This window comes from Trichosurus vulpecula, chromosome 6, assembly GCF_011100635.1.
Source record: "Trichosurus vulpecula isolate mTriVul1 chromosome 6, mTriVul1.pri, whole genome shotgun sequence".
Taxonomy (NCBI): Eukaryota; Metazoa; Chordata; class Mammalia; order Diprotodontia; family Phalangeridae; genus Trichosurus; species Trichosurus vulpecula.
In genome coordinates this window covers 138,972,346-138,996,068 of record NC_050578.1, presented here as the reverse complement: position 1 = coordinate 138,996,068, position 23,723 = coordinate 138,972,346, and the positions used below count along the sequence as shown (strand labels likewise).

The 23,723-nt window shown below is 42.1% G+C and overlaps 1 protein-coding gene across 1 annotated transcript in view; it reads right to left on the bottom strand.

Annotated features, from left to right (window-relative positions):
- ANXA5 (annexin A5) overlaps positions 1–23,452 on the bottom strand; it is a 53,756-nt gene extending 30,304 nt beyond the window's left edge. Inside the window, exons 1-2 of the mRNA XM_036765422.1 lie at positions 23,268–23,452; positions 22,512–22,551 (exon numbers count right to left, since the gene is read on the bottom strand). Coding sequence (XP_036621317.1) covers positions 22,512–22,514 — 3 coding nt within the window. The 5' untranslated portion in view covers positions 22,515–22,551; positions 23,268–23,452. The remainder of the gene's footprint in view (positions 1–22,511; positions 22,552–23,267) is intronic.
- Positions 23,453–23,723: the final 271 nt, after the last annotated feature.

The window sequence follows — 23,723 nt, the reverse complement described above, 5'->3', positions numbered from 1 at the left end:
GGCTTGTTTTTTGCTTTTGTTTTTGATCGACAAGAGGGTAATGGGAGCAACAGATTTTTTTTTTAATACTTAACACTTGAAAAATACTCAAAAAACTAGAAAAAATGTACTGGAAAGCAAGAATGATTAAAAGCTTTATGGTCCGAGGAAAAGGAAAAAGAAATTAAACAAGAGAACTGGAGGGAACCCAGAACTAGAATGCAATGTACATGAGTCTATTCTTTGATAAACTCATATTTGAATCACCATTAAGTTAAAGACTATCAAATAGAGATAGACAATTTATTAATATATTAATTTATTAAGTTCTTACAATGAGCCACACACTGTGCTAGGAAACAGACAGAAAAAATGCTTAAGCAATTGATAAGAGAGGGATCTTTAAGAGGGGTTCCTTCAAAAGGTCAGTGATAATGAATCATCGCTTTCTCAGCACAACTACCAAGTTATCTCTGCCAAGTGGGATCACTTCCTATCAACTCTGAAGACACCATAGAAACCAAACTTCCTGAAACAAACCAAAAATCACCAAGACAGTGAGTCACCACCACATTACCCTCAACATGGACTCTCTACTCTAGCTGAACCACTGTAGGGTATGCTGTGATATCCCAGAGCCAAAGAGAAACAAGAAAATTATTATTGGAATGCTTACTTTCCAGAGCTGAAGAAATATTTTCCTTCCAAGCTATGTTGGCAGAATCACACTCCAAATCAACTCAAGGCTATAGTAACATCTGGAAACCAGATGTGACTCACAAATATGAGTCAGAGGGTGGAAGAATTTTATAGGGGTGATTCCCTTCAAACCCCATCCCTTCCCAGCCAAGAATAGTTCTCTCATTTTCTCAAGAAACACAGTTAGTCTCAACCCAAAATAGCTTCTTCAGATATTTAAATTTTATTTCATTTATATTCCTTCCATTCCACCTGGATATCTCTACTTTTTAACCCCTCCCCCCCCTAAAAATCTTCAAGGGCTCCCTATGGTCTCGAGGACAACCCAAAAACTGGACATTTAAGGTCCTTCACAACCTGGCTCCTCTCTACCTTTCTAATCTTATTTCATCTGCCTTTTGTTCTGGTTAAAGAGGCTTGTTAAATGTTTTCAGTGTACAGCTACCATCTCCAAGCTTCTGTCTGAAATGCACACCTTTCTCACTCAACCTTTATACAGATCAAAAGCCAACTCTTACCAGAGGTATTTCTCCATCCCAGGTTATTAGCACCCTCTCCCTCCAGAAATAACTTTGTATAGTCAATTGGATATAATTTCCCTGAGGGCAAAGACTGTTTAGCATTTATCTTTTATGGCCAGTGCCTACCACAAAGATGGTTCATAGTGAATAGCTGCTGAATTTCATTCATCCATACTCAATAACTCCCTTTTCCCTTCAGTATTAACATTTTCCAAAGATTTCTCATTTGCCTTCTTGGAAAAAAGTTTTGAAGAGATATAAATTCATCCTTTAATTATCACCTTGAAAAAAAAATTCACCAGGCTCTATGATTTTCTGGAAGGGAAGAACGTTCTTCTATAAAAGTACACATTAGAAATCAGAATTTTTAAAACCACAAAATGAACAATGGAAAAAGAAAGCACACACTCATGAGTGCCTACGCTGGTGAAATCATAACTCTGGCTAATGGGACAGTGCAAGGCAAGCAGGTCAGTTCCACTCAGATGAAAGCAATCCTAGCAGGCAAGCCATTCCAGGAGAGTACTTCCCTCTCAAAGCCTTAGGGGCTTTATTTTCATAATCAATGACCTTTCTAAAAGAAGTTAAGAGCCATTTGCCTTGGACAACTGGGTAGCTTCAGGTCAGCTTTCCCCAGTCTGTCCACCCAAAGTACAAAGCAATGGGTGTGTTAGGGATAAAGTGCACCAGAAGACATTGGGGGCGGGGGGGGGGGGGGGGGGGGGACAGGGGGCATCAAGAAAAAGGCAGAAGGGAAAAACAAGAGGATAGTATAATCCCCATTTTACGAATCAGGAAACTAGAGCTGACAGAAGTACTGGATTGCACAGGAAATCTAATACTACCCAATAAACATTTACTCTATAGATTTGCCCATTAGAGGTCTGAAATATTTATTGTAAAGGATCACATTTCCAATTCAATTTAACAAACATTTGTTAAGCCTTCACTATACTATGTGAGGCCAGCTAGTGTCCTGCTGGATAGAGCACTGGGTTTGGAAACAGGAAATCTCATCTTCCTCAGTTCAAATCCAGCCTCAGGTACTTACTAGCTATGTGACCCCGGGCAAGTCACTTAACCCTGTTTGCCTCAGTTTCCTCATCTGTCAAAAGAGCTGGAGAAGGAAATGGTAAACCACCTCAATATCTTTGCCAAGAATACCCCAAATTGGATCATGAAGAGTTGGGAGCAACTGGAAAATGACCAAATAACAACAAAGCTGCCTCGCCCAAAGATGAAATAAATCCCTACCCTGGAGGACCTTTCATTCTTCTGAGGGAAAATATGACACGTACACAGATAAGTAGATGCAAAGTATATGCAAAGAAATACAAAGTAGAATAGAGAATAAAGCACTGGGCCCAGAGTCAGGAAGACTCAAGTTTGAGTCTTGTCTGATACTTCCTAGCTGTGTGACCCTGGACAAGTCCCTTAACCTATCTGCCTCAGTTTCTTCATCTGTAAAATGGGGATCATAGCATTTACCTCTTAGCACTGTGAGGATAAAATGAGATAAGATGTGCAAACCACTCTGTGAACCTCAACATGCTATATAAATGCTAGTTATTATTACCTAATACTTTACAATAGTTATTGTTAAAATTATAAATATGTTTTAGAATAATGGTTATACACTGTACAATGATTATAATTATATTTTACTATCATAAATATACTATATAATAATTATACTTTATAAAAATAAAGCAATCTCAAGAGGAAGGAAGCATTCTCTGAGAGGATCAGGAGAGGCACTGAGGGGAGGCAGGACATGAACGGGACTCCAGTGGTAGCCAGGGACTCTGTGAGACAGAAATAAAGAGTAAGAATATTCTAGACATGGAAGGAAGTTTATGAAAAGAAGCAGGAGAGGAAGGTTAGGCACAGGACAGCTTAACTAGAACAGAGACTGTGGGAAGGGGCACAATACCAAACAAGATTGAAAAGCTTGGGGGTGCCAGATTGGAGAGGTCTTTAAAGGCCAGACTGATGATTTTCTACTTTAGCCTGGAGACAATAGCGAGCCACTGAAGATTCTGAGTAAGGAAGTAACATGGTCAGATGTGTGCTTTATGAATAGTGATCTAGCAGCTGTGTAGAGAATGGATTTGAAAAGGGAGGTGCTTGAAGCAGGGTGACAAATTAAGAGGTCACTGCCGTTGCTATTCAGTCATTTTAGCCATGTTGGACTCTTCATGACCCCGCCTGGGGTTTTCTTAACAAAGATACTAGAGTGATTTGCCATTTCCTTCTCCAGTTAAGAGGTCATTGCAATAGTCCCAGTGTGAGGTTATGTGGGCCTAAATAAGGGCAGAGATGTAGGAGTAGAGAGAAGGGGGGAAAGGAAAGAGAAGGGGAGATGTTATATAGTTGGTATTTATCATACATTCCATGAAGGCAGGAGACGTACAGTGAGTGGTTAATAAATGTCTACTCAAGGAACCCCCTATCATCCATCAGTTCTGGGAGGATTATTTCTGCTTTGCATGTAACTAGCACCTTGTATAGTCAAAGCCAACTGTCTTTTGACTTTCTTTACATCACTTAGCAACTGTGCCTAACACACAGTAAGTGCTTAATAAATGCTTGTTGACTGAGTAGTTGTATCCAGTCCTCCTCTTGTTAAGGGAAAGCACTTCTGGATGTGGGCTTTAAATAGGAGTTCCTTTGGCTAAAGAATTAACCACCTTGAGGCCAAATTAAGAATGAACCCCTCTGGACTTAGTGAAGCTAGTCCTTCAGGACCACAAAGCCTTTACAATTTAGTCAAGTCGACAAGCATTTATTAAGCACCTATTACATGCCCAGTACAGTGCTAAATAATTGGATACAAAGAAAGGCAAAAAATAGTCCCTACCCTCAAGGAGTTTACAGTCTAATCAAAGCAGAACTTGTAGGCAACAGCAACAGCCTTCAAGAGGCCAGATGACATAGTGGGTAGGGTTTGGAGATAGGAAGATCTAGATTCAAATTCTGCCTCAGATTACTTATTAACCAGCCATATGACCCTGGGCACACTTAACCTCTGTGTGCCCCAGACTCAGATAAAGGCTCTGAAAACAACCCCCCTACCTGGAACAATTTAAATGAAGGCTGTTTAGAAGCAGAGAGCTGGATTTGATGGCCTTGGGAAATCTTTCAGCCCTACAGCCAGCCACGTGTTATTGGGATGCTAGTGAGGGGATTCCAGCCATAGGCTAGACGAGAAGGCTTTGAAGGTCCCTTTTACATTCTAGGGTTCTGTGGAGGCTGCATAACAGCATACTACATAGAACACTACATTTGAATTCTAGAAGACCTGTGCTCAAATCCAGCCTTACACACTTACTAGCTGTGACCCCAAGCAAGTCACTTAACTTTTGTTTGCTTCACTTCCCTCATCTGTAAAATGGGAATCATAATAGCTGTTGTGAGGATCAAACGAGATCATATTTGTAAAGAGCTTCGTAAGCCTTAAAGCTCCATGGAAATACTAGCTATTACTGGGTATTACTATTATGAGAGAGGCACAGCATGGAATAGCAGAGAGAATACCAGACTTCAGAGTCAGGAGAGACCAGGCTGTGTGATACCATCTGTGTGACCTTGGCAAGTCTGAGCCTCAGTTTCTTCATTGTAAAATAGCACCAATCTCACAGGTTGTGAGAAGCGCTATACAAATGTGATCTGTGACCGTAACCACCACCATTGTCATCATCGTCCATCATCCATCATCCATGCAAGTGGACAGAGTGCCACCTTCAGAGAAAGGAAGACTGAGGTTCAAGGCCTAATCTATGTGTATAACCCTGAGCAAGTAACTTAATCTCTCAGTGTTCTAGGCAACTCTCGAGGGCTAGAAGTTGCAGGGAAGGTTTCACCTGCACCAGCGGAAGGAGTATCCTCATCTGGGAATTCCCTATAACAATGAAATCCCAAGTCCAGTCCTTCTATCTAGTATTTACTTCCCAATCCACCATGATGCAGAAAGCATGGATTCATTATCAGAGCCCCCAGAGGGAATCCCCTGCCCTCGGACAGAGCAAGGCAAGGTCAGTTGGGCATTCCAGATGGTTGCTTTTTTTTCTTTTTCGAAGTAGCTGGGAACAGGTGAGGCCTCCACACCCAAGGCAGCACATGACTCAATTTTGTTTTGTAAGTCTCTAATACAGTTAGCATTTAACATGGGGTTTTACAGCCATCCCTGTTGATGTCTTGTCCCTGTGAAGTAATTTCCTGGTGTGCAGAGACTACAGGGTGTCCCTAAAGTCTGGACACAGGCAAAAATGCATATTGTGAAATATTTGGAATATTAACAGACCTTAGCCCCCGTGACATCCTTTTCTGGGGTATGCTAAAGGAGAAGGTGTACTCAATGAAAATCACAGATGCAACACACTTGATTGAATGCATAAAGAGTGAATGTGCTAAAATTGACAGCAATGTGGAGTTATTGCATCGAGTTCACCTGAATCTTGCAAAGTGCATCAACCTTTGCATCACAAGTGATGGAAATCTATTCCAATTAAATAAAATGTTGTTGAAAATTTCATTCATTTCATTTCTTGAAAATATGCACTTATGCCTCTGTGTCCAGACTTTAGGAACACCCTGATTTCTTATCTAAACTTTGTATCTTCCCCAACCTTGAGCTCGATGTACAACACACAGTAAGGCCTCTAACTTCCACCCCACAACTATCTAAGGAGGGGAGGGCCAGGTGAAGACTGAAGTCCTAGGTCTTTGCCTCTGAACACCTGTTACCCCTTTCACAAAGTCACAGAACTTGGGGGCTAGAAGGGAGTTGGCCAACAAGTCCAACCCGGACCCATAAGGACTCCCCACCATCACATACCAACAAGTTGTGGTTGTTGAGTCATTTCAGTTGTGTCCAATTCTCCGTGACCCCTTCTGGGTTTTCTTGGAAAAGATACTGGAGTGGTTTGCCATTTCTTTCTCCAGCTCATTTTACATATGAAGAAGCCGAGACAAACATCACGTGACTTGCCCAGAGTCACACAGCTAGGAAGCATCTGAGGCTAGATTTGAATTCAGGTCCTCCTGACTCTTCTCGTTTTGCTTTCTTCTTTCTGTTCTGTGTCCCAACAGCCTTGACCTCCTTCAGTTTAATAATAACATTAATAATTATAGCTAGCATTTACATACCATTTAAAGGTATTACACACACCTTGTTTTATCTTCACAACAATGTTGGTAGGTGGGTGCTATTATTATTTCCATTTTACAGATGGGGAAACTAAGGCAGGGGTAAAGTAATTTGCTGAGCCGGTAAGTGCCTGAGACAGGATTTGAGATCAAGTCTTCTTGACTCTAGGTCTAGCATTCAATCTCCCCAGCTCCATAGTCCCAAGGGAGAAAAGGATCACATTAACAATTCACAATTCCCTCTAAGAGTGGCTAACAGCAACTCAGTATGAAATATTAAACCATCATTAATGTTCAAGGGATCCCAGTGAAGCTGCACCTAACTGCCAGCAAGAATAAGATATCCCAGGAAGATACCAAAAAAGCAGAAAATGAAATTGTATTGGCTCTTAGTAATTTCATCAGCATTCTGGAGTAAGTCCTGGCAGACGACATCAGCCCCTGCAAGGACACATCCCTCTGGCCCCTTCGTTGCTAAATTGGGCTGAGGATGAATGTCAGTTGCTCAATAGACCCTGACAAGGCAGCATGGTACTATAAAAAGCACATGGTCTCTGGAGTCAGAACCTGGGTTCAAACTGAACTGCCTATGTGAGTGTCCTTGAGCAAGTCCCTTGACCTCACTGGGCCTCAGTTTCCCCATCTGTAAAACAAAAGAGTTGGACTAGATAGCCTTTGAGGACTCTTTCAGCTCTAGGTCAGTGAACCTGACCAGCATTGTTCTAGTTCAATGACACCAGTCCATCCACACCAGGGTGTCAACAAACTCCCAAATGTATTGATTTCCTTTATCAGCAGTGAAGAGAGGTATCAATCAGAGTCATGTTTTCTTTTGTATCTAAATACATATTTTTGATGTCAAATTTGGAATTCGCTCTTCTAAGAAATCAGACAAATAGGGATAGCCCTGGGTCAATAGCCCTCTCTGTCTCTGCCTTTGGTCCTCACCCGGCCCTGGTTGATCCATTCCTTGCTGTTCAGACATCCTGGCCCATCTCCCTTGCTCAGAAGCCTTCCTTCCCTCCTCTTCTCTGCCCCATCCAGATATACTTTCTTGTATCTCCCCCTTTCCAGGCTCTGCTCTAGAATAGTAATTAACTAAACAACATGGTGCCGTGGCTGGAGGAAAGCATTTGGATTCAGGGAAACCTGTGTTCAAAACCTGTCTCAGATGTGTAACAGAAACCACACTGGCCTACCCAGGACGGCTGCCAGTGCAGGTTCTTAGATCTGCTTTACTAAGGAAGGCAGCTTAAAAGGGGTTAATGATCTTCTTTAATTACATAGAAAAAATACAAAGAGAAATAAAGACCAACAGACAGGGCTCTACTGCCTGAATCAAAGCTTTACATCCACCACTGAATTGAAAGAGCCTTTACCTCTGAGGAGTTGGGGAGCTCTTAACATACAGCCACTCAGAGTCTCAACCACAGAATCACAATAGTCTCTCTCATAAGCAAGCCCTTGAAGCAAAAGCTCACCTCTCACAATATATACTCTTACAGCAAATAGGCTCAGAACCAGAAGGCATCACAACCTAACTCATTGCCTAATTAGCTTATTAACAAAAGGTGTGCAAGCCTTCCTACAAGCAAGCTTCCCCCAATGGGCTCCACATGAGGCCTATTAATGGGCAGGGAAGATCTTACCACTACCACCACCATCACCCCATTAACATTACAAGACATTAGCTGTGCGACCACGGACTAATCATTTCATTTCTCGGAGACCCTGTTTCCTCATCTGCAAAATGGAAATAATCCCCAAAGGGTTGCTATGAGGCTCAGAAGAGACAACATACTTATTGACTTTGCAAACCTTAACACCACAAGGACCAGAGCATTAATTTATGCAAAAAGATTATAATTTTACTTTGAAATAAAAATTTTCATCCTACTCATTCTATTTTCCTTGCCTAATGGATAAAAAAATGTATTATGTCAATTGGCACAGCTTGACCTCCTAGGCACTTAAGGCCATGTAAATAGCAGCACTTATTAGAGTACTTAGAACAATGGCCTTTATTCATTCAGGTAGCTCTTAAGAGTAAATCGCATGTACAAATGAGAAGTGCTGACATTTATATAAAGCTCTGACGTCTACAAGCTTTTCAAATATGACTTCGTGTGATCCTCAGGACAACCCAGTGAGGACTGTGAGGATTCTTATTCCCATTGAACAGACGAGAAAACCAAGGCAGAGGAAGGTTAGGGAACTTGTCCATGGGCAATCGCAATGGTAAAGAACTGTTCAGAGTTTGTGCCCCCCTGGTTTATGCCTCCCCTGAAGCTGGCAACTTGGTGAATTCTTGTGCAAACCTTTTTCTATGGTTAGGTCTGACGTGGAATCTTGCACGACCTTAACATACTCATGGGAGGCACCTCTGTAGAAGAAAGCCTTTAAGAGTGAATATTCTACTGAGCCAATTCACCAAGAACAGCCCTGGCAGGATCTTATTACCACATTCATTCTAGCTCTCAAGCTGTGTGATGGAGGGGCTGAAACTTGCTATAGAAAAGTGCCTGAGAAAGCCTGCCTATTCCCTTCTCAGATTTCATTAAGGAGCCTTTCAGAACAGGCAGGCAGGCAGAGACCATTTTCATAAAAAATGTTGTTGGGATAGGGACTGGATCTGTGACATTACTGGCATCAGAAGACAAAGGGAGAGGAGAGGATGGGGGGAGGGGGGAGAGAAGGGAAGGGGAAGAAGAAGGGAAGAGGAGAGGATGGGAAGGGAAGGAGAAAGGAAGGGGACAAGATGGAAGGGAAGAAGGGGAGGGGAGAGGATGGGAGGGAAAGGGAAGGAGAAGGAGAAAGGAAAGGGAGAGGATGAAAGGGAAAGAGGAAGGGAAAGGGAAGGAGAAGGGAAGGGGAGAGGATGGAAGGGAAAGGGATGAGGGATGGGAAATGGAGGAGGGGGGAGGAGAAACAGAGGGAGAGGGAAAGAAGGGAGGGGGAAAGAAGATAAAGGGAGGGAAAGGGGGGAAAGGGAGGGAAAGGGGGGAAAGGGAGGGGAAAAAACAGGCCAGTTATGCCACAGTGACTCTCAAAGATTTTATAAAGAATAATAAGTAGGTATATGGATTTATAATTGTTAATATCTCTTCTTCTGCCTGCCTAGTAATAGTACTTTTTTTTTTACTTGACATATCTTGAAAACCAGTCCTTCTTCAAGTGTCTTCAAAATCATATTATCTATAATCATCATTTTTCATTCTGTGGATAGGAAACCTGGCTAGGAAATAAAACTGGTTTTGAGTTTCAGTGTCCCCTTTAATATGAGGCTTCATTGCCATCCCATAATGAGCAGCAAATCCTAGTTGTGCAACTTTTGTTTGCACAGCACCTGGAGACTGAGTCATTTCCACAGAAACTAGTCCCTTTTTCTACTTAATTTCATAGTTTACTGAATGCATGACATTCCCCATATCCCACCAGCATCTCAAAATCAACTTATGCAAATAAGGTACCAAATTTGCCTTTAAACACTTCTCTTTCACACTTCCCCTATTTTTGTTAAAAGCACCCCCAACCTCCCAGGCATCCAGGTGGGAAAGTTCACAGTTAGCTCTGATTCTTCCATAGCTCCCTATAAGCAATCAATTGCCAGGTCTCTTCAAATGCCATGTCCACAATCTCTCACATCTGCCCCCTCTCCCTACCCACACTACCATCAGGCCTGGATTACTTACTAATGGATCTCCATGCTGCCAGTCTCTCACTCTCCATTCCCTGATACTACCCTACTTCATACACCTTTACAAATAATCCTCCTAGTGAGGCACAGGCCAACCATTCCACTCTGCTGATTAAATAACCTTCTTTGGCTCCATATAGCCACTAGGATTAAAAAATCCACACCCTATCATCCTCAATCATCTGGTTCCAGTCTACCTTTCCAACCTCGTTTTACTTTCACCACCTTCAAGCTCTCACTGTTCTAGCCAGATCAGCCCTCAGGAGCAATTCACCTGTGGCAATTTCTCTCCTTCCATCCTTCTCTCCCCAGTCAGTTTAAAGGACTCTGGGCTCTGGAGTAAGGCTTTGGGGAAAACTGGTAGCATGCACATTCTGCAGGTAGGGGCCAGCTGAATCAGGGAGGAACCAGTGATAACGACCACCTGTTATTCAAGAATGTGGGACGGTTTCACAAATACCTCCAACAGAAGGGAGATAGATAACAACCTGTCCCTGCCCCCACCCCAGTCCCTTTTGGATACATTAAGGAAGCACTTTTAAAAGTATCCTAGCCTGAAGGGACTAATCTGAAAGAGAAACGCTTATCAGTTAAACTATTGATTCTGAAACAATGTCCAGTTCTCCCCAATCAAAATCAGCCCAGAAAAGACTTCTTTGAAGTAACCAAAACAGAAACAGGGAAGGAAAAGGCCTGGGGTCCCAGATGGATCTGCCCAGACCAAATTAGGGTAATTATCCAGTTAAAAGGAAGAAGTCCTTTCAATTGCTTCAGTATCTTTGGGTCATCTTTGGCCAGGTGCATTTCTTGAAGTAAGTGGTCAAAGGAGGATGGACGTGGTTTCAAAATTCTCCAGGATTTGGCTGAAAGTAACCAATATTCTGTTGGATGAAACTAAATGGTTAACTGAACTGTCACACAAACTGAGGCCCTCTGGAATACTGATTATAAAATATTCCTCATTCAAGAACCCTCTCAATTGGGACTTCAAAATGACCTGTATGATTTTCGAACGTGGCCAGTGTGAGAACTTGTTTTGTTTGACCATGCAGAGCTGTTAAAGGGTTCTCTTTTTCCACTGGGAAAAGGAAGTGGAGGGAAAAAGAGAAAAATGAATTGAATTGAAAGAAAAAAACACAAGGAATTTTTTTTTTAAAGTAAGAAGTCACTTGCATGGAGAGATGTCTGAAAGTATGCGAAGACCATCAGTTTGGACATTTCTCCCTCAAGCACAACAATAGTTGAATTTAGAAGGATAAATTAATAAAAATTATTTCTGGCAGGTGCGTGCCTACAACAGAGTACAGATTTTTTTTTTCCCTTTGAAACTACTGACACCCTGAAAGCAAAGAAACAGCAAAGTGAGAGAAATTAAACATTAAGAATTCATTCTCTCATTCAAAAAAACATTTCTCCATCGCTTTCTAGGTTTCAGGTGTTGTGCTCAAACTTCTTGTGGGGCACAGAGTTGTACAAACAGCAATCTTTGCTCTCAGGGAGTTTATAATAAGGTAGTGAAATATTAACAGACATTGCCTTGAATTATAGGTATTGGGGTCTGTTACTTTACTTTAAAAACATAGCATGGACAGAGAAGTAAGAGAAACTGGAGATATCACTGGATTTGGAGTCAGAAGACAAAGGTTCAAAACCCACCTCAGGCTTACTAGCTATTTACCCTCTCTGCGGGTCAGGTTCCTCATCTGTATAATGGAGCTTCCTTGCTCAGTTTACCTCAAAGGACCATTGTGAGGGAAGCACCATGTAAATCTTAAAGCTTAAAGCATGGCTTCTTACATTTTCCTATGTTATGGACCCCTTGGGCAGTCTGGAGGAGCCTATGAACCTCTTCTCACAATTACATCATATGCATATAATAAAATACATGGGACTACAAAAGAAATTAATTATGTTGAAATACAGTTATCAAAATATGAAGCGCTCCAAATTCATGAGTCCCAGATTAAGAAACTCTGCAGAGATAAGAAAGGTATATACAAATGAGGCTGAAATCACTTCTGACTGAGATTTCATATGATTCAGGGAAGAATCTGGGAAGTCATCCAATTACTTCATTTTATAAGGGGAAAAAAAAAACCCTAAATCCAAGGGATGGGAGCTAACTTGCCCATGTCCCTATGGCTCCCAATCTAGGCCTGCCTCTTCCAGGCTCACTAATCAGGAAAGGAAGATCATAGGATCAGAGACTCAGAAAGAGGAAGAGACCTTAGAAGTCACCTACTCTAAAGCCTTTCATTTAGTAGATGAGGAATCTGAAGCCCACAGGACATCTAATGACTTCCCCAAGGTCACCCAGCAGAAGGAGCAAAGCTGAGATTTGAACCCAGTCTTTTAAGTTAGCGTGCTTTTCTGTGCACCACACCAGAGGTGGCACCCTCGCTGGAGGACTGGTTGGATTTTCATGGTCAAAGGGTGACTGGGAGGAAAGCACTCCAACTAGAAACTCTGCTAAATTCCCAGCAAGAAGCTTGGCTCTGCTAGAGCTCAGGCTTTGGGTGGGACAGTAGTGAGTTAGCAGAAAAGGCTGATTGGGAGTAGACTGTGGACAATTTGGATGCAAAGGAGACTGGGACCATTTAGTGTAGGCATAAATAGCCCCACGTACCTCAAAACAGGCTCCCCTTTGGAAACAAGAAGCAACAATTCACAAAATAAAAGCTTTTAAAAAAATACCTAATTTCTTGAAACTTATTTCTGTTTTAGTTGTATCAAAAGATCCAAAAGCAGGAAGTGCCATCTCCCATGGTCCGCTCCCCAAGTCAGCAGTCCCAGTATCCATTCAAGATGGCTGACTTTTTTAACGAAAACCTGCTGTCACCAAGGGCACCCTCCACCCCTTGCCGTTCAACTGCTCACAGCTTGGATGAGGTGAGAATAAAGTTATTCTTTCTCTGTGATGTGGAGGACCACTACAGCCCCTTAAGGTCCTCTGGGCTTGATCATCTGCCCTGCCTCTGTACCCCAAAGGCCCTCACCACAGTCACCAGACCTCCTTTTACAATTCAAGCATCCCAGGGCATTGCCCTGGGGATCCTGGGGGCAGCTACATGGAGCTTTTTTATCTGTCCCGCAGATGGATTTTCTTGGAATGTTCTCTCCCCCAATTAATAGTATGGGCTCTTTGAGGGCAGGGGCAATCTCAATTTTCTGTTTGCATTTCCATTGCTTAGTACAGTGGTTGGCATAAAATAAGGACTTATTCAAAATAAGGACAAATTCTTATTCATTCAAAAGGTAAGTTGTTTTCAAGCATCTTCTAGTCAAAGGAGGATGCCTCTGGCCATTAAATATACAGAAGATACAGAAGAATCTTTATCTTAAGAGTCCCTTGGTACATAAGTCATAATTACTATTCAATGAATATTTATTAAATACCTATTATGTTTAGGGCAGCGTGGTGTGGTAGAGAGAGAATCAGCCTAAAAGTCAGAAAGACATGGATTCAAATCTCACCTCCGACACATGCTAACTGTGTGACTCTGGGTGAAGTCACTTAACCTGGAACTGCTTTAGGTAATTCTAGGAATGAAAGTTGTAAAGAAAGTATCTTCCTGCATTGATAGAGAAAATTCCTCTTCACGGAGTTCCCAATTACCAATGAAAACTCAAGTCCAATCCCTATCCCCAAGTCCCAAGGTTTAAGGCATAGAGATAGTCACTCATTGGATATATAAAAATTAAAAAAAAAATAGAACAAGCCCCTGTCTTCAAGGAGGTTACATTCTGCAGAGAAAAAATTTCTCATTATGGAACCAAGTGAGTATGGATTTTCAAAGGTTTTTGAGGAAGACCACAAGCTTTGCCATACATGTCCTACCAAGTTCGAGAGGATTTTAGTACATGCCCAGGGACATGAGAATGAGAGAAAGAGAATGAGTAAGGGCAATAACCCAACCAATGAACTCACTGGCTCCCCAATGAACTGGCATAATTGTTACCTGTAACTGTGATAGTAGGTCATTAAGAAAAAGGTTGTTACATTCATATACTCCAGTTAGGAAGGCAGGAAATGTATGTTAAATAGTCCTTACATCAAAAGTGGTTAACATTAAAACAAACATGAGGTCTTGAAGGGCCCCCCAAGTTCAACAATCTGTAAATTTCATCAACATTTCCCAAAGAAACCAGGTGCACTCCACTCCCATAAAAAGTATGGTACCCCCTTGCAATTTCTTCTTGGAGAGGAACAATGAGATTAAAGGCTAAGCTTAGAGGTGTGAGAGAGTTTAGTGAAAGGCTTGGCTTCATCCACCACAGGGGCCTTCACTGAGCACAACCCAACCCCTCATTTTGCAAATAAGGAAACTGAGGCCACAGAGGCTAAATGACTTCCCCAGGGTCACAGAGCTTGTAAGTATCTGAGGATAGATTTAAATCCAGGTCTCCCTGTCTCCAAGTCCAGCAGTCTGTCCACTCCAGCCTATTGCCTCTCAGAATCATAGGATGTTAAAGCTGACCAGGCCTCAGAAATCACTTGGTCCACTTCCCTTCCCTTGGCAGATGAAGATAGTGAGGCTCAGGATAAGTCAAGTTGACAAGGATAGTAGAATTAGTTAATAGTTTAGCCAGGCCAGAACCTAGAGTGTCCATGGATTCCCAATTCAGTGTTCACTCTATTCTGGGGGGGGGGGGGGTTGGCTGTGTTTGAGTGGGATACTGGGACTTCATCCACACCCTGAAGGATGGGTTCAACTTGTAGTGGGCAGAGGGGAAGATAAAGGCAGGAAAAATGAATGAGCAAAAGCAAGGTCTGCGTGGGGAGAAGAGTTGGGCGAATGGTGCACTCAGAAGCCAGCCTGACTCAATGGAAGGACGATGGAGGAGTAGAAAGCTAAGTTGGCTAGAGTGGACCTATATCACAGAGGGCCTTTGATGTTGGCCAAAGGAATTTGACCTTGATGTTACAGTAGTCCACACATTAAATTACTGAGCTGAACAGTGAGGTGAGAAAAGCGATGTCTGCCTGAAGTGCATAGAAGGAATCCAAGAGGGGAGAAGTAAAGGGAATGAAACAACTCAGGATCACAAATGGTCGTACATCTAGAGCTCGAAAGGACTTCAGAGGTTATCACATCCAAACATCTCACTTTACAGACCAGGCCAGAGAGATTAAGTGACTAGCTCAGAGTCACATTAGTAAGTTATTATGATAATCCAAATATGAGGGGATAAGAGCCAGGGCTAGGCTGGCATCAGTGAGACAGGAGGGGCAGAGGTGAATCCACCACGACTGCAGAGGATCAATGAGGAAGAAAGCTGTCATCTCCTGGAGGAGAGATTAACTATAAATGCCAAACGAGACCCAAATCTAGGGCATGGCCAATGTGGAAATTTGTTTTGTTCAACTATGTATATTTGTTACAGGAGTTTTATCTTCTTTTTCCCCCGTGGGTGGTAAAGGTGGGAGGGAAAGGAAATAAATGCATGTTAGCTGAATATACAGAGAGGTATATGTATATGTATATGTCTATGTATATGTATATGTATATGTATATGTATATGTATATGTATATGTGTATGTGTATGTATATGTATATGTGTGTATGTGTATGCATATGCATATGTATATGTATATACATACTTTTTTTTAAATGAAGAAATGGTAGGATTTGGTGACATGCCACGAGAATGGGATGACAGAGAAGGCAGCATTGAACATGACTCATGTTCTAAGCCTGGAAGGATACCTCTCGACTGGATCACACATTCCCCCACCGCTTAAATAGAGGCTACGCTGTTGATATGCGTAAGCCCATGAACTTGGAAGCAAGCTGGCCAAAGGAGCTGCTCTGGGAGACAGAGCAGGCAGAAAACGAAATCTGCTTCGGATCCAAATGGTTTGAGGTGACAGTCAGGCAACCAAATGGAAATGTCCTGTGGACAGTGGGAAATGCAGAGAAGGAAATCACACAAAGCAAAACTGGTGATAGAAATTCGAAAGTCTAGTCCAGGGCTGGGGAACCTGTGGCCTTTTAGGTCCTTGGATGTGACTTTTTGACTGAGTCCAAGTTTTACAGAAAAAATCCTTTTATTAAGGATATTTGTTCTGTGACATCTGGATTCAATCAAAGGGCTGTACTTGAGGACCTAGAGGCCTTGAGGTCCCAAGTTCCCCACCCCTGGACTAGTCAAAGGTCCCAGTATTCTAGAAATCAATTTGGAATTATGCTGAGTGATTAAAATGTCCACAGCCTTTATCCAGAGATCTGACTGCTAGGCATATGCCCCAAGGAGGTCAAAGATAGGAGGGGGGAAAAAGGGGTCCCATAGGCAATAAAATATTTATGTTAACACTTTTTGAGGTGGCAAAGAACTAAATGTAGATGGCTATCAGATGGAAAATGGCTGGAAGGTAATGTATGTATGTATGAATGGAACAGAATGCTCCTGAGCTGTAAGAGCTGACAGATAGGAAGAATTCAGAGAAGCATAAGAAGACATATGAAATGATGCAAAATGAAATAAGAACCAGGAACACAGTATTTACAATAAATAATGTAAATGCAAAAAACAACAAAATCAAAACTGAATGCATAGTTGTAATGACCCAGAGCCTGACTCCGAAGAAGAGATATGAGATTATAGCTCCCTCTTTTTTTTTTTTTTTTTTTTTTTTTTTTTTGCAGAGGCATGAAACACTATATTTTATCTAACTTGGCTAATAGATTGGTTAGTTTGGCCAATTTTTTTTCTTTTGTTAGTCTTTATGATAAAGGATGGCTTTTTGGGAACAAGGGAGGGTATGAAAGGAAATGAAAGAAATCTAAAAAGAAAAGATGTTTGAAAAATATAAGAATTTAAATCAAAATATCTTTCAATAGAAAGGTGCTTTAGAGATCAGCTAACCCAACATATCCTCAAGAATCCACAGAGGCTCAAAGACTTAATAAATGACTTGTATAAGGTCACACAGTAGGCTAGTTAGAGTCAAAGCTAGATCCAAGGCCATCTCCCTCCCATTTAATAATGGAAAATCTCTATCTCTATCTTCTCTTTGTCATTTTCTCCTCATCCAACTTAATTTTGCCTGTGTTTCAGAATTACAGAGTGAAACAGTTAGTTTTTAAGGGAATTTATAGTAAAACATTAAAAGTGAATCCCCCTTCAAAACAAATACACAAAAGTGTAAACACACATATCTATATACAAGTGCAATGTGAAATGTTAAAAGCTTTTTTTTTTAACTTTTTGCCTTTTTTTTTTTAAAGGCAATCCTCATTTTTCAACCTAATTCCTATTTGCCACTTGAACGAATGTATTAACTTATCAATGTGAGTACTCCCTAAGAGATGTACATTGCAACCCATGCATTCCTCCATTATCCTGTGCTGCTCCCATCCATGTCTTTCCTCTAAAGTGTGTCTCCATCACACTGCAATTAAATTCTGAAGAAAGGACTGTAGTCAGAACAGGATCAGTCTCATGAGGCCCATATCATGAGGACACAGTCAGTATGTTGGTTTCTTTTGCTTAATATGACTTCTTTCTCATACTTCAAAGGTAAGATTCCATGGGGAAAGGGGTGTTATTCAGAACTGACTGCGATTTTTTAAAAGCAACAATAAAACTGGGAGGAGGGGAAGCAGTATTTTTTTAATTAAAATCCAACACTTGTATGTGAAACATTTGATTCATGAATTTTCATAGGCCATGAGCCAAAGGATGATCCAAACAAAATCATTTCATAAACATAAAGCTCCCTACCAATTTAAGCAACACAAGTTTAACTATTAGTTTAACCATTTTGATGGGCAGCTTAGAATTCTAGAATTTCTGAACTGGAAGGACATCTCTCAAGTGGATTACATGTTCCCCTGCTTCTTAAACAGAGGCTACTCTGTTGCTTAACTCCAATTTGTTTTGGATACACAAGCTGTTTGAATGTTGCCTCCCACCAGTAGACTGGGAGCTCTTTGAGAACAGGGGCTAGTTCAAGGATTGGGCTTTTCATTTGGTTGGTTTTGGTTTTTAGGTTATTTTGCCTTTCTTTGTATCCCAGTACTTACCACAGTGTCTGGCATATAGTAGGTGCTGAATCAATGTAAGTGGTTTGGTTATTTCCTAAATATCAGTAGAGGATGTTCTAATTTTAGATTCTTAATAATGGCAGACCAATTGGAATATTTAAATATAATTTTAAAGTGATTGACACATGTCCTCTAGCCATAGATAAGGGATGAGATGATGGATTTTCCAAAATACCAACCTTAAAAGTCATGTGGTGCATCTTGCTCATTATACAGATGAGGAAACAAACATATATAGATGCACATTACATATGTGCACATATTTACATATTTAGTGTATGCATGTATATGTATGTATACATATAATACTTAAGTGTGTATATACATATCCCTGTGAGTATATATGTATATAGATAATGTGTATATGTACCAGTATATGTAAGCTGTTTATATACAGTACATATATAGTATGTGTAAATGTATGTTGTATATGCATAATGTTGTTAAAAGAGGTTTTTTTAAGAGCTAAAAACAGTTAACAATTGACATAACTAACTCCATTTTGTTCCATATTTGGTGTTTGTTTTTGCAGCTTAAAGCAAATCATCTCAAAATTTCTTTTCCTCCTCATCACTTAATGAAAGAAAACTCAAGAAGACTTAATAGCTCAAGGTAGTGGTCCCCTTCTCTTTAGCTAATGAAGCACTTAGTAGAAGCTTAACACATGCTTTGCCTGCTGACATTTATTGGCATTAAAGAGCAAGGACTCTGAAAATTCTCAAAACAGTGTATTGTGTAAGTGTAAATGTGTGTGTGTGTGTGTGTGTGTGTGTGTGTGTGTGTATGGTGTATACATAGAGAGAGAGCAAATATATAGTGTGTGTATATAATTTATGTACATATATATCTTATGTGAATATGTAGCATGTATATATTGAATGTGTATGTATTGGGCTGTGTGTATACATATTGTATTTATATAGCTTATATATGGTATGTGTACAGTGTGAGAATACATATATTAAATGTGTATTAAGTTGTATGGATATATACAATATTGTGTTTATATAACTCAAATATAGTGTATATACAGTGTGAGAATGAATAAATACAGAGAGGGAGACGGACACATGTGTAATATGTATATATGGAGACACCTAGGTGGTATAGCAGATAGAACACTGGACCTGGAGTCAGGGAGACTTGAGTTCAAATATAATCTCAAATACTTACTAGCTGTATGACCCTGGGCATGTCACTTAGCCCTGTTTGCATCAGTTTCCTCACCTGTAAAGACGAGGAGAAGGAAATGGCAAACTACTCCAGTATCTCTGCTAAGAAAACCCCAAATGGATATAACTGAACAACAAAAGTATGTTTGTATGTGTGTGTATATAGTGTATAATGTATATATGTAACTAGTGTATATGTTGTATGAATATGTAGTATGCCTGTATATACTGTGTGTATGTAGCATTTGTGAATGTGTATATTGTCTGTGTATCTGTGAGTATACAGATGTAGAACCTGGGGATCAGGTTATATCAACAAAGAGGCTGCTGTAGAAACCACCAGGCTGCTGCAACACTGTTGCTCCCTTTGGCCTACAGCTGGAAATCTCCCTGAGGGATTCAAAGACAATATTACCACGTGAGCTGGCTACGGAAACTAACATGAAGATGGAAAGACCCAAAGAAAACACTGTAATGAAATGTTTCCCGAAAAGCTGGAGCCAACTGCCCTCTTTCCTCCAGGGCTCTACTGCCCTTGGCCCAGAGCAACTGGGAAAGAGCTTGGCCCCATCAGACTGAGGATGTTCCCAGGTGCGGCCAGTCCAGGCCTATTTCTAACACTCTTCTCTCTCCTTAGGCAAGGTCCCAGGAGCAAGAGGAGTTTTCTGATGATCCTTGAGGGCCTTTCCAGATCTGAAAAATGAGGCCAAAGGGGGCAGTGACTTGAAGCCTAGAAGTTATTACAATACTATTAACATCCTCCTCCAGGGATAAGCAAGATCCTGGAGGATAGCAATTTCTTCATCTTATGTTTGTTCTGCCAGCACCCAGCCATGCCTTACACTATCATAAGCATCAATAAATGCTTGTGGCAATAAATGCATGACTGATCACCTTAAGATACTCAGAGCTATTTCCCATGAAACTGGCCAATGTGTCCATTTCTAAAGTTATGCGGGATCAGTTGTCATGTTGGGAATAGAGAACCTCTAAAATTAAAAGCAAGTGATTGAAAATCTTTGGACCATCCACTGAAAAATAAGAGACGTAAAAGGCAGTTTTACAGCGTGGAGAATTATTCTTCGTGCCCAGTCAATCATCACACATGTTACCACCCCAGCAGATATCTCCGGAAAAAGGAGCTTATCTCTCTCGGGAAGGATTGCCAAGGTAATTTCACAGAGATCTTTCATTGAAAAAGGCAAAGGAAAACCACTCACAGTAACAAGAGAACTGATTTGCCTTTTGTGGCAGCTGAAGTGGGGAAACAGGAACAAGAATAATGAAAGCATTAAATACTCTACTGGGACACCTTCACCTGGATCTCTATCTGGCCATACGACATCAAGGAATCTACCATGAAAATGAGGTTCACTTGGCCTTTTTTTTTCCCCTTAGGTTACCTAAAATGAATTCTGTTTTAACGTTACGACAGATCAAGATGAACCTCCATGAGACGGGATATGGTTAGAACCATTCCAAACCTCATTTTACAAATTTAAAAATAAAAATCCTCTCTGTTGCACTGGACAACATGAGTTGTTTTGTTTTGGATTTTGTTTGTTTTATTTTTAATGGGGAAGGTGCCACATTGGCAAAAGCATTAACTCCAGAGTCAGAAATAGCAATTGGAGTTAGAATTTCAATAGTATAGCAAACTCCCACATAAAAAGATTCCTTCTACTAATGTAGGTCAGCATTTCTCCATAACTTACAGTCTTAGAAAAGTATATAGCACACTGAAAGGTTATGGGATTCACCCAGGCAGTAGGTGTCTGAGGGAGGACCTGAACCCATATCTTTTCAGCTTCAAGGCCAGCTCTCTAGACACTACTCTCTATCACACTGCTATATCAGAGTCAAAGGATCTGGATTCAAATCTTCATTTAGGCATTTACTATATATGTAACTTGGAGCAAGTGACCACTCATCTCCGGTCCCCAATTTTCACATCCATAAAATGAGGAGGCCAGACTAGAATGGCTTCCCAGGTCCTTTCTGACTTTAAGTCTATGATCCTGTTAATTAGGAAGTGTGTATAGACAGACAGATGGATAGCGTAGATGGATGGATAGTTGGATAGACAGATTGATAGATAGGATAAAATTATATATATAATCATGTATACATATGTAAAATTAGTATTGGGGTGAGATTTTTACACAGTAATTCAATAACACAACAAGACAAGTTCTAAAAATTCTGGAGTTAATCTTGGTTGTCACACGCAGGGTGGTAAAGAAAAAGTCAGAACTAGTCTCACCAGTTTTCACTAAATGAGGCAACCCCCAAAATACATAAAATATATAATTTGGAAGCAAACCAAGGAATTTTCTGCCCCTCCAGTGGGGCTGAGACAGAAGCCCTTACGACGCTAGAAAAAGTCAGTCCCCACCCACTGTGTTGAAACAGAAGAAACTTGCCTAAAAATTAAAGGAAGCTGGGAGGAAAATATCAGCTCACATGACCATGATGAGCTGTACAGACTCTGGTTCCAAAGTCGGTGGCTTGTGGGAGGGCTCACTTTTACACACAAAGAAAGAAAAGGAAGGGAGTGTTGGGGGAGCAGGGGAACCACCCAAATCACTGCCTCTGGGCCCTAACTGTACTTCCACTCAACCAAAGCAGGTTAGGGAAGAAAGAAAAAGAAAGAGGGGTGATAAGAGGTCACCGTGAGGAGGGAATCCAAAAGGCAGGGATAGTCCTAAACTTAAGTTTTTATTCACCCTCTTTTCAAACAATTTACTGCAGTGTAGAGGAAAGAGCCCTAAATTGATGGTCAGAAGGGCGGAGGGGTAAATTCCAGCTTTGTGGGAGCCCAGGTAGGGCAATTAATGCCTCCAGCTTCCAGTGTCCTTCTCTTTAAAATGAAGGAGTGGGACAAGATTATTATTAAGACCCTGCCTTGTTCTAAATTTATGATCATTAAAGGGACAGGGGCAGGACCTGGAATATAATACAGGGAACTCCCTACATGAGGAAACTCCCTCTATCAATGAAAGTTGGCACTTTCTCTGCATCTGAGAGTCTCAGAGAGAGCTGCCCAGAGCACTGGCAGGTTGTGACCCGCCTAGGGTCACACAAGCCAGTTGGTCTTTCTGGCTCCAAGACCAGCTCTCTAACCACGCAGCCATACTGTCTGGTCTTAAAACAGTAAGTATTAGCTGCCTGATGACTAAAACAATAACAATCATTTGCTCAATTTTAATAACATTAAATAGAAGATTGGTAAAGGAAAGGACGTTACCATGTTGGTTTCTGAGACGTAGGGAAAAGGTGAGCAGGACCTACAATAAAAGAAAGTAATGCGACAGGTCAGTGCATCTTTCTTAAGGATGCTAGGACTCAGCTCTCCCGCTCCGCAGGAGAGGTGACCCTGAAGAGCGCAAAACCACCGGGATTAATGCACATCACAAGAAATAAGGTAGAGCTGCTTTCATCCCTCCATCTCCCCCCTACCCCCCCCCCGCCCCGGGACAGGTCCGGAGGAGAGCAGGGGAGTGGCATCTGTAACTAAAGACTCGAACAAGGCACCAGCAAGGGGCTTCAAGACTATGTGGTGCCCCACCCCTCCTCACCTATGTAGCATTGGGAGAAATTTGGGGGTCACCTAGTCTTAGGATTTAGAGCTGGAAGGGTGCGTAAAGGCCCCCTAAGCCACGCTCGCCCCCCCCCCCGACTTTACAAAGGGGAAACTGAGGCCCACAGAGGTGCATTGATTTGCCCAGAGTTAAACTGGTAATGGCGAAGTTGGGATTTGAACCCGAGTCCATTGTTCTTCCTACTGGGTCATTACAACTCCCTTCTTTTGTAGATGTGAAACTCCAGGCTCAGGAGGGGAAGGGGCTCGCTCAAAGTCACACAGTTAGCAGGTGGCAAAGTTGGGACTTGAACCCGAGACTCCTGGGTCTCCGGCTAGCGTTCTCTCCATCTCCCAATACCCCAGGGAGCACTTGGCCAGCCTCCGGGTTCACTCTCTCTCTCTGTCTCCGAGATGACTTACCCTTAGTGTCTAGTTCTCAGACGTGCCCGGGGGCTGGCAGGGCTGCGCTGGGGCTGGACTGGCGGCGGGGCCGGGATGCAGCAGGGGTGGCGGCGGCAGGAGGAGGAGGAACGCGAGAGCAGAGACGTGGCGCAGCAGAGGCGAACTCAGACTTCACTGTGCACAGCCAGCCCCGCGGCCAGTCCCACCCAGTCCGTGCGCCCCGCCCCCGATCCCTGCTCTGGCCCTCAGCCCGGCCCAGCCCCGCCCCAGCATGCCCCGGCGCCTGCGCTTCGTCTGGGCCGGGCTGGGAGGGGCTGTCTTGGAGCGGGGCGGGGACCTCCGCGGATCCGCTGCGGAGACCCGGCCCGCGCCGGCGGGGACGGGCCCTGCGAGGAGGGAAGTCCTAGGCCTCCTTCCTCCGCACTGTCTAGACACCCCTCACCTCGCCGCCGCCGAAAATCCGAATTCTGGACA